We start from the raw sequence: 16,253 nt of genomic DNA on the forward strand, positions 1-16,253 counted from the left end.
TGAGAAGCCGATGTTAAATGACAGGTACTGAGGGGACTCTCCTGTTTTCTTTGGCACCAACATGGCCCATCTGAGCGTTGGGGTTAGGACTCGGGGCTGTGAGCCTGAGGGGTGGAATGCTGCCTTTTACTTCCCTCTCCATGCTCTCTCTACTTCCATCTCAGGCAAAGAGTTCTTTTTCCTGGACAATGAAACCAAACTGTGCAAAATTGCCCCCGAAGGCTGGAGTGAGCAGCCACTGAAGACCTCGCTGGACACCTTCACACTCTTCCTGCGGATAAAGTTCTTTGTCAGCCATTGTGGGCTGCTCCAGTGAGTGCTGCCACCTGTCCCCAGGCTCCCTGGGGAATTTAGGCCTGTCCTGGGTGACATTACACAGAGTGGTTAGGCAAGTGCTTTGGGAATGGTAAATTCCACATAAATGGCAGTGGTTTCTGTCCATGGGTTTTTGATATAAAGGAACTCTGAGAGAAAAAAAATCAGTTTTCTTTTTCTTTTTCCTTGAGACAAGCTCAGGTTGGAATAAGAACTTGCCCTTGTATTTCAAACAGAGGTCACTCCAGGTCAAAGTTCACTCATTCTTAACCTCAATCTGTACCCCCTTCTCCCTCTACCCACAGTCTAGCAGCCCAGGGATGAAGGTTGGAAGAGGAAGCAATGGATTTGGAGTTGATGCACTATCTCTTTGCTCCTTTGCTTACCAGACTACTACCTAACTGACTATAGATTTCTCACTTGATCTGTGCAATAAACATCTCTGTGGGAGTTTGGGAAGTTCCTAAAGGCAGGGGCATGGGGAGGAGGAGGGAGTACACAGGTCTACCTGGCCTGGTGCTCTGGTTCTTGGGTGATAGTCTGGCTCCTCTCCTTCCCCCATTTCCTGCCCAGGCTGAGAAGCCCCTGGTTTAGGTTCTCCTGGCCTCTCAGCTCTCTTGTTTGTGTTCATTTACCAGGCACAGCCTGACAAGGCATCAGTTTTATCTGCAGCTTCGGAAAGACATCCTGGAAGAGAGGCTGCATTGCAACGATGAGATGCTACTGCAGCTGGGAGCTCTCGCCTTGCAAGCTGAGTTTGGCAACTATCCTAAGGAGGTAGGGGTGGATACCTGGGGCCTTTGGGTGGAGACAAAAGAGAAATTATTATGGGATTGGAAAGATAGTAATATGGAGACTCTACCTTGGAGAAGTGTTGTCATCATGTACTACTGAGATTGAGGTAAAGTCTATCAATTTACCCATCCATCTATCTTTATGACAGTGTTTCCATCTATTCATTCATCCATCCATCCACTCTTCCATCCAACTATGCATCCATCCACCCAATAAGCATTCATTGACTGTTCTTTCTTAGGTTCTGGGGAGGGGTGGTACACAGATGAACAAATCAAATTTATACATGGCAGTATAGTTCTAGTCTAATAGATCCTTCTTGTATTTTTCAGATTTGATACTATGATGGAATACGGGAGACAGTGAACTTATGGAGAGAAAAGACTAATTTAGCTCACTGTTTTGGAAATTCAAAGTCCAAGATTGGGCTTCCTGGTTGATTTGGTCTTGGTGAGGGTGATGGATAGTGACACATCATGGTAGGACTGTGTATGGAAGAGCTTACAATGCCCATCGGGAAGTCAGAGAGAGACTGAGATTCCAGGATGCTTTCCAAGGCCACGCCCCAATGACCTAAGACCCTCCCAATGGGTCCTTCCTCCCAAAGGTCCCATCACCTTTCCATAGCCCTACTCTGAAGACCAGACCTTTAATCACAATGGGCCGTGCAGGACATGCAGACCACACCCAACCAAAGCACTCAAAAAGCAATAATTTACTTATTCATTGAGTTCCCATCATCATCAATAACTAACCTTTATTAAGAAATAATTCTGGCCTGGTACTGGTGGTTCATGCCTATAATTCTAGCTACTCAGGTAGCTAAGATCTGAGGATCATGGTTCAAAGTCAGCCTAGGCAGGGAAGTCCATGAGACTCTTATCTCCAAAGAACCACCAGAAAACCAGAAGTGGAGCTGTGGCTCAGAGTGGTAGAGTGCTAGTCTTGTGCAAAAATTGCTCAGGGACAGAGCCCAGGCCCTGAGTTCAAGCCCCACAACTGACAAAAAAGAAGAAAGAAAAAAAGAAAAGAAAAGAAATAATTCTGTTCCTGCCATTGACACACATTTTCTACTATGTTAACCCTCCCTAACTCATAACATTACAAAACTGATACATTCTCTAGAAAAATAATCTGTTGTTGCTCAAAGTGGCTCAAAGCAATTCCTCTCAAACATGGCTGAAATCTTGTTGGCCATGCCCTTGTCGCAGCAACACAACCATATGTAAGTCTCTTTAATTGAACTTGCCTCCAATGACAGAGTCCTCGGTGAGTTGACAGAGGGCTATTTAAGTTGCAGATGACTCAAACTAGGAAGGAACAATGCTGAGACATTTGTTTATCTAAGTTGGAATTAAAAATGGAGATGCCCTCTCTCTCTGCTTGCAGGCTGCCTATCACAAGGCAGGCAGTCACATATAGCCCATGTTTGTCATGGTATTTTGCCTCCCCTCAGGCCCCAAGCAATGGATCCAGCTGACCATGAATGAAACCCCTGAAACTGTTAGCCCAAACCAATTCCTTTTTTTGCCTCTTGAAGTTGATTTTCTCACGTATTGTGTCATGGCAGTGGAAAGCTGACTGACCCATGGTCTGGTACTTGGTGCCAGTGACGTCAGAAAGACTTGGGCTTCCTGTGTCTGAGCTTTCTCCTCCCCAGTTCTGTCCTCTAAACGGATAATGAATGGACACCTGGCTTCTGCCTTGGGTGATCCTATGATAAGCCACTGGGAGGCAAGCCAGAAACTTGCTTGACAGGAACCAGAAATACCACTGTCATTCCCATCCCTACTCCTCTCGGCCTATGGTGGTCCATGGGGTCTGACTTTGCTTTCTGCCTCTTGTACCACTTTGCCTCAGAGGGAACTCTTCCAGATCTGGCCTGGTTCCTTTCATCTCTAACCTGTTCCCTCAAGCTTTTTTCTTATGATAAGGTCTAGCAATGTAGCTCAGACTGTCCTTGAACTTATGATCTTCCTGCCTCTTTCTCCTATGTACTGAGATTATAGGTGTGCACCATCTTGCCTGGCCTTTTTTTCTGCTCCTTTGACAAACTTTTGGCCTTGTTGCTACCTATCCCGGAGTTTCTTCCCGTCCTTCACCTTAGGACTGGACTACTGCCTTGTGGTATCACCTCCCTTGTGTCTTTCCATTGCTATATTTTGGGGCCTTAGAAAGAGGGTGCTCTTAGCAAGGGGTGCCCGTATAAATCTTTCAGTGTTTTTTTTTTCTGTAGCCTCTAGATCATTCATGTGTGATTAACATGGGTAAGGAAGGTGTCTGCCTGCCTGTCGTCATCACTTTCATCATCTATCATGTCTACCTGTCTACCTACCTACCGACCGACCTACCGACCTACCTACCTACCTACATACATACATACATACTTACATATATATACAATATACACATACATAAACACCACTCATCATCTAGAGATTTAGTATAAGTAACTGACTCCTGTTTATGGAAGCTAAGAAATCTCCCAATCTGCAGTTAACAAGATGGAGACCCAGGAGAGCAGATGGTATGTTTTTAATCTGAGTCCAAGGTCAGAAGACCTGTGTTCTAGTTTAAAGATGGCCAGGCAGAGAGAGATTCCTTCCTATTTACTAGATGTTTGAACATTTGCTTTATTTACTCCTTTAATAAATTTCTTGGAGCCCCACTCTGGTTTGCTTATATTTCCTCCCAAGTTCAGGTGGAAACTAAGTTCCATTGTGGTCCTATTATGAGGTGGAGCTTGTAAATGTGTAATTAAGTCATGAGGACTTTTCCCATTTGAATGGGTTAGAACCTTATACATTGTGGCTGGATTGAGTGAGAAACTTCCCTCTGTGAGGACTGAGCTGGAAGGCACCCTGTTGAGAGCATGGTGCTCAACAGCCCTCTCTGGACACCAGGGCTGCTGCCTGAATCTTTGATTTCTCAGCTTCCAGAACTGTGACAAATACACTTCTGATTTTTAATTACACAATTTGGGGTATTTTGTTATGACAGCCCCAATCAACTAAGTTATTAGATAGGGCAATAAGGCAATCTACTTTATTCATCCTACTAATAAACACGTTAATCTTTTCCAAAACATATTTTTTTCCCTAACAAACATACCCAGAATGTTTGGCCATTTGAACACCCTGTGGCCAAGTTACATTGACATAAAATTAACATTCACAGTGCCCTGTCCTAGGGACTTGTCTGTTTGATTTTTGAATTTCTGACTGATCTCACCTGTTTCTGATTTTCTCTGATTTTGTTTTTTTGCTGGTCCTGAGGCTTGAACTCAGGGCCTGGGTACTATCCCTGAGTTTTTCTGCTCAAGGCTAGAACTTTATCACATGAGTCAAAGCATCACTTCTGGCATTTTGGCAGGTAAGAGATTTATGGTCTTTTCTGCCTGGGCTGACTCTGAATCACAATCCTCTGATCTCAGCCTCCTGAATAGCTAGAATTACAGGTGTAAGCCACCTATGCCTGGCTTGTTTTCCTCTGCGCTTATCCTCCCCTTGTCTCCCCTCTCCCTAATCTTGCCAATACTAACTCTGCTCATACCCTTGGTGTCCAGAGCATTTTTGAGGTGCTTTCTACTGTACCCCAAAGTCAGACCTTTTCTCTTATGTATGAAGGCCATAGGTTACACAAATCCATCCATTATGCGTCCACCAATGGACCTGTTTCATCTTGGCACTATTGAACCCTATCTTAACTGAGAAGTTGTTATGAATCTATTGGTAGTTGAGAAAATTGTGACTCCGATTGCTTGAATATATTCTAGCAATGAAATGCTGGTCAAAGACTCTAAAAGGTATTTAACAAATGTTTTTAATAAGCTCTGTGTGTGTGTGTTTGTGTGTGTGTGTGTGTGTGTGTGTGTGTGTGTGTGTGTGTATGTGTGTGTATGCTATTACTGGGCTTGAACTCAGGGTCTGGCCACTGTCCCTGAGCTTTTTTGCTCTACCAATTGGGCTACACCTCCACTTTCAGCTTTTTGCTGGTTTATTGGTGATAAGAGTCACAAAATTTCTTGCCTGAGCTGGCTTCAAACTGAGATCCTCAGATCTCAGCCTCCTGAGTAGCTAGGATTACAGAATGAGTTACAGGTACCTGGCCATAAGTTCCATTTAAAAGAGCAGCTTTAGAGCAAGAATAGGTAGAAGATGCAGAGGTTTCCTGTACTACTCCCTCCCACCCCCCTCCCACAGTCATAGCCTCTTCCTGGAACTTCTAGGGACATCCTGATCCATCTGTGACAACAGATGAAGTCTACACTGACACAGGAGTGTCAGCCAAAACCCAAAGTGTACTTGCCTGCTTCTCTATGTGTCAGCCACTGTAGTGGGTACCTCAAGTGGCAGTAGGGATATATATGTTAGCTTTCCATTCTTGTGGCAAAATACCTATGAAAATCTACTTCAAGGAGGAAGGATTTATTTTATTCATGTTTTCAGAGGTGTCACTCTATAGATGCTTGGCCCTGTCACTTTGGGTCTGTGGTAGAACAACAACATGGCAGTAGTGCACACTGGAGGAGGTGGTTACCGTGTAACACCTGGAAAACAGAGAGAAAGAGAAAGAGAGAGCGAGGAGAGAGAAAGAGAGGAGAAGAAGAAAGAGGATGAAGAGAAAGGGGGAGGAAGAGGAAGAAGAGAAAGGAGGAGGAGAAGAGGGAGAGGAGGAGGTGAGTCCCAATTATCTTTACGAGAATGTCCCAATGACCTAACTTACTCCCACATGGCTCTACTCTTAACCAGTTCCACCACTTCCTAATAGAGCTATGGGCTGTTGCCAAGCCTTGAACACATGGTCACTGGGAGACATTTAAGATCCCATCCATATATCAGGAAGGTCTCAAAGGGGAGAGGACTTCTGTGGGCTGAGAGACTGGTACACCCAGGGAGGTGAGGTATTTCACTGTGCCCTCAGTCCAGGTGGTCATCATATCTGAGAGGACGTATTGTGCTCCGGTCAGGGCTTTTATTTTGTGTGATAAGTGGTTCTGGTGCTGGAGGCAGGGGAAGATGTGAAAATCACTGTGGTGAAAGATTGGGAGCCCCTATGGAATTTTAAGCAGGGATGTAACATGATTGCATTTGCATTTTAAAAAGGGAGACAAAGACAATTTAGTACCAAAATAAATCTCTGTAATCACATCATCGTAGCAGAACCACATTCCTCAGGGCACATTCTCTTCAAGCCTGATCACATTCAGGGTTTTTTTTTCTCCTATAGTTGTAGACATTGCCACGCTCCATTTGTGTCCTGCTTTTTCATTTCATGGTCTGTGTCCTCCTACTGCCTTCCTGATAGTTGTGTGGAGCAGCAGATGTGACTCCACAGGGCTGGGTCTTCCTTCATTTTTCAGTTCTTTAGGCATTCACCTGACTGTGCCATGCAAGTTGATAATTAACTATAATTATCCCCCGAGCTGCTTTTGATCTTTTTTTTTTTTTGTAAATGGCATAGAAATAAAGGACTTGTGCCTGGAGCATTCTAGGTCTATATTGGCTGCTTCCTTTAAATATCTTCCTAGCAAGAGATTCTGGGTTAAAGATCATAAATGTGTTTTTCTTTTGTTTCTCATGATGTTTTTTTTTTAATGGTTTTTTTTCTTTTGGTCATGGGGTTTGAACTGTAGGCCCAGGCGCTGCCCCTGAGCTCTTCAACACAAGGCTAGTGCTCTACCACTTGAGCCACAGTGCCACTTCTGGCCTTATCTGTTTATGTGGTACTGAGGAACCCAGGGTCTCATGCATGCGAGGCAAGTACTCTACTGCTGAGCCACCTTCCCAGCCCCTCTCCAATGTAGTTTTAATAGACATTAGTTTTTAGAATATGTATTAGTCAGCTTTCCACCACGGTGACAAAATATCTGTGGTAGCCAAAGGAGGACAGATTTTAGTTCATGAATTTAGAGATTTCAGAACAGGGTTTCTTGACCTCATTGCTTTAGGCCTGTGAGAAGATAGGTTATCATGGTGGAAGCATGTGGTGATATAAAGCTATTCACTTCACAAAGACTGGAAAGCCAACAAGAGAAATATAGGAAGGATTGTGGTTCCAATATCCTCTTGGGCCACACCCCCAATGGCCTAACTTCCTTCCTCTAGGTTTTACCTTCTGAACAGAGCCAAGGGCTGATGAGCAAGTCTTTAACATATGGGCCTTGACAAAGCAAGTTTAAGTTCACAGAAAAATTGAGTAGAACTTGAGTAGATCTCCCATTATAACCCCAGCCCCTACACATACACAGCCTCTACCCTAAACAATATAAACACCTTCAGTGTACATCTACATATCCATCATCCAGAGTCCATAGTTGGTGCTGGTATGCAATCTTGGTGTTGTACATATGCTATGATTTTTGACAAAGGTATAAAGTCATATATCTACTATTGTAGTATAATGCAGTATAATTTCATTGTCCTAAAAACCCTCTGTATACCACTTACCCACCACTCTTCCCCATAACCACTGGCAGTCACTGACCTCTTCACTGTCTCCCTAGCAGAATGTCACATCATTGGAGCCATACATTATGGAGCATTTCTACACAATCTTCTTTATTTAGTGCTATACTTATAAAGTTTGTTGGTTTTTTTTCCCCTGTGCCAGTTCTGGGGCTTGAACTCAGAGTCTGGGTATTGTCCTTCAGGTTTTTTTCCTCAAAGGCTAGTGATCTCTCAAAGCTCTACTTTGGGCTTTTGGGTGGTTAATTGGAGATAAGAGCCTCAGATTTTCCTGCCCGGGCTGTCTTTGAACCTCAATCCTCAGATCTCAGCTTTCTGAGTATCTAGGATTACAGGTGTGAGAGACAGTGCCTGGAAGACTCCTCATTCTTTACCATGACTAGAGACCATACTTCCACGGCCTTTAGCATACTTCTCTCTGCCCCAGTCTATTCAGAGAGCCATCAGAGCCATCACCTGGCAGGAAGTGATCCTGACTTTCAGCTTCAGCCCCTTATAGGGCAGACCTAGTGAAGTTTGAGGCCTGTGGTGGGATGCAGGGGTCTCAATATCTTCACATGCATAGCCATTGTCATATACAACTCCTCCTCATCACAGGGGACTGGGAACTGGGAGCACATGACAGCAGAAGTGCCAAGAGTTTTCTGTGGCTTTGGGGAGGTGAAATGACATTATGGATTATGTGGGAGTTTGGAATGAAACATCTTATTCTCTTACAAACAGGTTGAACCTAGCCCTGTGGAATTGAAACTTGGATTTTTAGACTCTAGGTCTCAAAGTCCAAGAGTCCTAACTTATTAGATCAGGTCACTCAGCCCCATATATGAAATAAAGAGACACGGTGAAGCATAGAGAAAGGAGATTTCTTTCATGGCAGCCATGGGAAGACAGCACTTCAGTACATTTCCAGCCATCTTCAGGGGTGCAGACATTGGCTTCAACTTAAATAAAGAGAACTGGGGGCAGATGGTGGGAAAGGTATGCACAGTTAAAATAGTTCCAAGTAGAAGATATGGACTGCTGACCACTAGTTCAGTCTCTGTCTCTGGAAGAGTTCCAAAAATATTATCATTTTATTACCGGAATGGAACAGGAACAAATTGCCTGTCAGGGGACAGGGGTGCCCTGAATTTTCTGTTGCTTGTTTTTTAGATGAGCAGTGGGCATTGGCTATTTGAATTTGCCTTCCATGCAAGATGCTTATCAGTGAATCTCTCTCTCCTGGAGCCTGACTGCAGGAGAGAACAGCTTAGATGAAAGAGAACACATGCAAAAAGTTGAGAGAATTTTGGTTCATTTGCTAAAAAAGCATTTTTTTAGGTTGCCTCTTTTTTTATTGGGAAAATACTGTAAAGAGGGGTTACAATTACATGAGCAAGGTAATGAGTACATTTCTTTTTTTTTTTTTTTTTTTTTTTGTCGGTCGTGGGGCTTGAACTCTGGGCCTGGGCGCTGTCCCTCAGCTCTTCAGCTCAAAGCGAGCGCTCTACCACTTGAGCTACAGCACCACTTCCGGTTTTCTGGTGGTTTACTGGAGATAGGAGTCTCACGGTCTCTCCTGCCCGGGCTGGCTTTGAACCGTGATCCTCAGATCTCAGCCTCCTGAGTAGCTAGGATTACAGGCGTGAGCCACTAGCGCCCGGCATGAGTACATTTCTTATCAAGCATTGTTACCTCCTCCTTTGTTTTTCCTCTACCCTCCCTTCCCTTCCTTCCCCACAACTACACTCCCCCTCCCCTGCCTACATTGTAAAGTTCATTTTTCGACATAGCGTCTTGTACATCTCATTGTTACAATGGGTCCACCTGTATCCCTATGTAAACAATTTGTTTTTTCCCTTCCCATCCCCAAATTATACCAACATCACATACAATGAAAACAGGGGTTATACCGTGGGAAAAGGACATATAAAGCAACAAAGACATCATCTTATAAATATGTTAGAAGCAATTGCAAGAAAGAAAAAAACATTTGAGTTCTTATCTTGGGGTTGATTTCACCTAACATCAACCTATCTGACCATTCTGCTTGTCTCAGACATATACTAGTTATTGCAAATAAGGGAAACCATGAGACCTATGTTTCTTTGAGCCTAGCTTACTTCACTTAATATAATTTTTTCCAAGTCTTTCCATTTCCTAACAAATGAGGCAATGCCATTCTTTCTGATGGAGGCATAGAATTCCATTATGTATATATACCACATTTTCTTGATTCATTCATCTACTGAGGGGGATCCTCTTACAGAATGACTTCCCCTTTTTCTTGGCAAAGGCAATAATACTGCTTCTCTTACAGGATTGTATGGAGGATCAAAAGAGCCTATTGCAGTCTAAGGAGGGACTGAAAAATGGATGGCTGCTTGCTTCTCCTCATTTTGTTCATGTCCTAGCATTTGACCCTACTTTTGATGGGGGGACCTTGAAGGAGCATCCTTTCCTCAAGACTTGATGGGATTGTGTCTATAGACACATTGTGTTCTGTTTGGAATCCTCTAGGAAGTTTGTGTTTGAACTCATTTCCTCTGTGTCTTGTTTCCAGCAGGTGGAAAGTAAGGCCTATTTCCGAGTTGAGGATTACATCCCTGCCAGTCTGCTAGACAGAATGACTGCTCTTCGGGTCCAGGTTGAAGTCTCTGAGATGCACCGGCTCAGTGCTGAGCTGTGGAGAGAGGATGCTGAGCTGGAGTTCTTGAGGGTGAGACCTTCTGGTTCTTCAGAGAAGGGCTGGGATTCAAGAAATGCCACCAGTGATCCTCTCTGAGCTGTCTCTGGGAACCGGAGGGGCTCAGAGTGCAGGGAGGTGCCAACAAAGGCCTCAAACTGCGAAGAAAGGAGCCTCCATCAACCTGAAGATCAGGGAGAGGCTTGTAGAAGCAGGAAATGCTTCCCCCTCCAAAGATGGGTAGGCTTTAGGGGATGAGAGTGGGGCTTTTCTTCAACCTTAGAAGGGCAGCTCAGCACATTTGTCATAGATGACACACAGGGTGACTAAAGCGCACACCGAAAGCCAAAGCAAAGCTGCTGGAAGGCCTCTGTGTACAGACTCCTGGCCGCAGTCCAGCACATTTTCTGCGAGCTCCCTGCACAAGGGAGTCTAAGGCTAGCACTCTATCACTTGAGCGACAACTCTACTTCAAGCTCTCTTGGTGATTAATTGGAGATAAGAATCTCACAGGCTTTCCTACTTGGGCTGGCATTGAACTGTAAAAGTGAAAGTGCTTTTCCAGTCTCTTTACCCCTTGAGTGAAAGCAGTAACATTTCTTTCCCTTCCCACATTTGTGGGCACCCACAATGATGAATACCACTGCTGGTCCCGCCATCTTCCTCCACTGTGGGCAGGTACTGTGGGGATGGAAACATGCACTCCCTGCCCGATGACAGTCATCTGCCCGGGGGCAGAGGCAATGCTGAGATAAACGCTCCACAGAGTCAACAACCATCCCAGCCACTCTAGGAGAGACCAGGGCAGGAGTGGCTATCTTCCTTACAGATACAGCTGGGCATGGGGTGCATGAAAGGGGCCCTCAGATCTTCTGGGACAGGTTATGTGGCTGGACCTTTAGATCTGATGAGCAGGGCTTTTTTTTTTGGCTTGTTTTTTGTTTTGGTGCTGGTATCCGGGGCTTGAAGTCAGGGCACTGGGTTCTGCTTTAACTTTGAATCCTCAAGGGTGGAGCTTTACCACTGGAGCCACACTTCCACTTCTGGCTTTTTGATGGTTTGAAATAAACATCTCAGGGACTTCTCTGTCCTCATTGGCTCTGAATCGTGACCCTCAGATATCAACTTTCTGAGTAGCTAGATTTGTAGGTATGAGCCACTGGTATCTGGCTTTGAACATTTTTATTTTTTATTTTTGTTGTTGTTTTTGTTTGTGCTGGTCCTGGGGCTTGAACTCAGGACCTTGGTGCTGTCCCTGAGATTTCCCCCCCCCCCTCAACATTAGCACTATACTACTTTAGCTCCAGCTTCACTTCAGGCTTTGTTGGTAGCTCATGGAGATAAGAGTCTCACCGACTTTCCTACCTGGGTTGGTTTTGAACTTCATTTCTCAGATCTTAGGTGTGAGCCACTGATGCCTGGCTTTGAATGGACAGTGTTTAAAGGAAGCTCCCAAGTTGGGGAGAAATATTCTGTCCATGTTTTTCTTTCTTTTTTTTTTTTAAATTAATTTAATTTTATTTGTGAACATACTGTACAGAGGAGTTACAGTTACATGGGCAGGATAATGCATACATTTCTTACCAAGCATTGCAGCCTCCTCCTTTGTTTACCCTTCACATCCCTTCCCAGCCTCCCCCCTCCCCCATGTTTTTCTTTCTTTTAATGGAGACAGGCACCTGAAGTCAGAGCCAGCAAAGTGAGGCCTGGCATTGTCTTCATGGCTTGTCCTTTGTCACAGCTGTCCTCACACCTAGCCTGGGGTCAGTCTGCAAAGGTTTCACTGGAGAAGCCATGACTGGAGAGTGCTTCCTGCATCCCATGGTCCAGCCTCTGCACGTTCCCTGACCACAAGATGCAGCACTCATTCCCTTGATAAGAAGCAAGTGTTGACTTTAAAGCCATCTGATGGTAGTGGCCACAGAACTGAAAAACGGAGTCAAGGAACTGAGAACTCCACGCAGCAGGACATTCTTGCAAGACAGATGCTGCTGTGTGTGCCAGGCTCTGCTTAGGCCCCTCCCTCCCCTGGCTTGAATGATGGAAAATAACCGCAAAAGCAGCCACCATCTCAGAAGCAAAAACATACAACCCTCCTCCCCCTTTTTTCCCCCTAGATTTTCATAGATGCACTGAATCAATTTGATTTCATTTGCATACAATCTTTTTTGGTGTCAGGAAATGCGCTAAATTTCATGCTTCCTACTTGGTGGGCTGGATGCAATTACTAATGCTGTAGGCTACCTCCTCCTCTTCTTCTTCCTCCTCCTCCTTCCCCCTTCCTTTCCTGTTTCCTTCTTTTACTGTTTGTGGGGCTTGAACTCAGGACCTGGCTACTGTCTCTGAGCTATTTTGCTCTAGGCTAGCATTCTACCATATGAGCCATAGTTCTATTTCCTGCTTTTTGGGTGGTTAATTGGAGATAAGAATCTCACAGACTTTTTTACTTGGGCAGGCTTTGAACTGTAATCCTCAGATCTCAGCCCCCTGAGTAGCTAGGATTATAGGCATGAGCCACTAGCACCCAGCTCGACTCTTTCTTCTTGGTACAGAGAGCTTAAAGGAGAAAATACTCATCTCCAGAACTCACTGGGACCCTCTGCATTAAGGTGTGAGTTATTATTTTTTAAACAAAGTCTTTTAGGAATGTAAGCACCCTCATCATTTTGCCTTGTGGAATTAGCACACCTATATTTTAGTGGCTTTACCTTCCTCTCTTCGTTCTATTTGTGCATATGCATATATATTTAAAAGTAGACTGACACATATTATACTTATATACATATGCATACACTTTTTTCCCCCGGTACTGGTACTGGGGCTTGAATTCAGAGTCTAGGCATTGTCTTTTAGCTTTTTCACCCACTTTTTCACTCAAGGCTGATGCTCTACCACTCAAACCACAGCTCCACTTCTGGTTTTTTGCTGGTTAATTGGAGATAAAAGAGTCTCACAGACTTACTTGCCTGGGCTGGCTTGAAACCTTGATCCTTATATCTCAGGCTCCTGAGTAGCTAGGATTATAAGCAGCAGCCGTGACACGTGGCTACCACGTACCTTTATATATTTACAATAATCCAATATCCTTAAAATTTGGAAAACCTAGTTTGACAAACTATAGCTTTCTCCTTCTATACTCTATTGTTTGTCACATAAATTGTTTCCAACATGGGGCTATCATAAACAATACAGATTGGCATTTTTCTTTTTTTTCTTTTTATTTATTTTTTATTATGAAAATACTGTACAGAGGGGTTACAATTACATGGGCAAGATAATGAGTACATTTCTTATCAAGCATTGTAGGCTCCTCCTTTGTTTCTCTTTCTTATCCCTTCCCACATGAATCTTTAGCTGAATTTCCACCCAGTTCTTTAGTGGCAGAATCTCACCTTCAGATGGAAGGTGGTGAGCAGTTTTAACTTTTTTGCTGTGTGCTGTGGAGACCACCTGGTTGTCCCAGCCATAGCTCTAATCCATTGCAGTAGGCTGTGAATGCCTGGAGGGCCCTGGAGCCTCCTAACCCACTGCAGAGCCTACTCTGTAAATAGTCACTGGATTATTTAATTATAGCTCCTCTTGGCTCTTTTTTCTTATTAAAACAAGAAAAAAAAGAGGAAAGCATTCCCAGGTGGCTGCCTGCTGCGGCTGACCCAATTCCTGGATGCTGATCCTTCCAATTCATTACTTTCCACTAGAAGCAGGATTGGCAGCAGTCCAGCATGGGTACCACCAAACCCCATCCTCTGTCTGGGAGATGTGCTGCTACAAGAATGTGTTAATCCCACAACAACCTGTTTAAGATTAACTCACTGTTAACCACACTCGTTCAACTATGGAACCATGCTCCCACAAAAGAAGGAGTTGTCATGCGTTAATTACCCTCCCTCCCTCCTTCCTTCACTCCCCTCCCCCCTCCCCGCCCCCCTCCCAGCCTGTTGGAACCATACTGATTATATCTTGTATTTTCTCTCACTTTTCAAAATTCATTCCCTAGATGACTGCAGATGCTTTATAAATATCCTTTGTACAAACTGCCTGATTATTTGTTTAAACCAGTTCTGTCTTCAGGAAATTATTTACCACCTAGGAGCAAATCTCCCCCCCCCCCCTCCCTGTTTCCAGCCTAACCCCGAAAATCTGCTTTGAACAAAACTATGAGGACTTGTCTCCATTATTCAGCCTATTCTCTTAGGATAGATTCTCAGAGGTTAAATTATAAGAGTCAGAGTGTGTGACCTGTTGTGAATTTCTTGGTGAGTATCTGGAAATAACAATCCATTTACTTCCAACAATTTTCAGGACAGCAAGGGTGCAGCTAGATGCTCCTGGTTCTTGTCTTTTTTTTGCTGTCTGCTGTAGGAAGACAGGGGATCCCAGTGGGATGGCCATGGCCCATTTCTCTCTCTCTCTGACAGAAATCCCCATGTAGGATAGAGGAGGAATGGCACCATGGGAGACTCCACAGGAGAGAAGACACAGACAATATTTGTTATTATTATTATTACTAGTAGTAGTAGTAGTAGTAGTGCTGGTCCTGGGGTTGAACTCAGGTCCTAGACACTGTCTCTGAGTTTTTGTGCTCAAGGCTGGTGCTCTCCCACTTGTACCACAGCTCTACTTTCAGCTCTTTGTTGATTCATTGGAGATAAGAGTTTCATAGACTTTCCTGCCTAATCTGACTTTGAACCACGATCCTTAGATCTCAGCCTCCTAGGTAGCTAGGATTATAGGCCTGAGACACTGGCACTTGGCTCATTATTTGATCTTTTACACACTGAAGGTGCCCTTGGTGATGTTATGTCTGTTCACATGTTTCCAATCTTCATGGATACCCTGCGTTTTGCTTATTGACAGTGAAGACTTGGGAGCAAACAGACTCACGTGTCCACATTCCCAAAGTGGAAACTTTGGCACATTACTCAGATCGGTTGGACAATTTATCATATCTTAACTGTGTACTAGAATGGCTGTGGCTATTTCAGCACTGGTGCTTAGTAAGTGTTGTTTGGGGTGAGTTTGTTGATGATGATGATGGTGGTGGTGGTGATGATGATGATGATACTGATGATGACAATAAACAATGTCTCTTTAAAGTTAAAAGGAGGCTCAAGCAGTGAAATCAACACAAGGAAGACAGTTGCTCAGTGAACAGTCCTGCCCTGATGGGGCTCTTTGCAGCTAGAGAATGGGCACCAGTCCCCTCAGAGCCACTGTGGGCTTGCATGGCCATCGCGACTCTCTTAGATAATGATAACATTATGACTTGAAGAGGACTATTTTATTCTAAACACCAAAATGATCTGGGCACTGGTGCCTCAGACCTCTAGTCATAGCTACTCAGGAGCACAAAATCTAAGAATCATGGTTTGAAGCTACCTAGGCAGGAAAGTCTTTGAGACTCATATCTCCAATTAGCTAGAAAAAATAGCTAGAAGTAGAGTTCTGACTCAAGTGGTGAGTGATAAAGCTAAGGGACCATGCCCAGGCCCTGAGTTCAAGCCCCAACACAAGCACAAAAGAAAGAAAAAGAAGAACGTAAGAAGAAAGAAATGAAGAAAGAAATCACGCAAGAAAGCACCGTGTCAGAGTTGGGGGATGTTTTAGAGTAAGAAAATATGCTTAGCTGTTTCTTGACTTATATGATGATGGCAGAAATAAACCAATGCATTGTTCATGAGGTGGTCTGAGGCCCATTATCTTGTACTCATAGATTGGTGTCTCCTAAACTGGCCTTTCTCCTTTCTCCAGGTCACCCAGCAGCTTCCAGAATATGGAGTGTTCATTCACCGAGTTTTCCCAGAGAAGAAAAGACTGGAAGGGGAGATGGCCTTGGGAATCTGTGCCAGAGGTGTCATAGTTTACGAAGTGAAAAACAACAGCAGAATTGCAACCTCATGGTTTCTGTGGAGAGAAACTGGGAAGATCTCGACTTGTGTGAGTGTGGTTTAGTTTGTTGAGTGATGTGTGCTTCATTTTCTTTTTATCTGTGCAACCTTTAAAGGATGGTT

The 16,253-nt window shown here is 44.1% G+C and overlaps 1 protein-coding gene across 1 annotated transcript in view; it reads left to right on the forward strand.

Annotated features, from left to right (window-relative positions):
* Positions 1-16,253, forward strand: part of Frmpd2 (FERM and PDZ domain containing 2) — a 102,251-nt gene that overhangs the window by 35,027 nt on the left and 50,971 nt on the right. The window contains exons 11-14 of the mRNA XM_042690166.1: positions 165-312; positions 954-1,092; positions 10,120-10,275; positions 15,994-16,179. Of these exons, the coding sequence (XP_042546100.1) occupies positions 165-312; positions 954-1,092; positions 10,120-10,275; positions 15,994-16,179 (629 nt within the window). The remainder of the gene's footprint in view (positions 1-164; positions 313-953; positions 1,093-10,119; positions 10,276-15,993; positions 16,180-16,253) is intronic.

Source organism: Dipodomys spectabilis, unplaced genomic scaffold, assembly GCF_019054845.1.
Source record: "Dipodomys spectabilis isolate Male_0828 unplaced genomic scaffold, ASM1905484v1 ptg000136l, whole genome shotgun sequence".
NCBI classification, from domain to species: Eukaryota; Metazoa; Chordata; class Mammalia; order Rodentia; family Heteromyidae; genus Dipodomys; species Dipodomys spectabilis.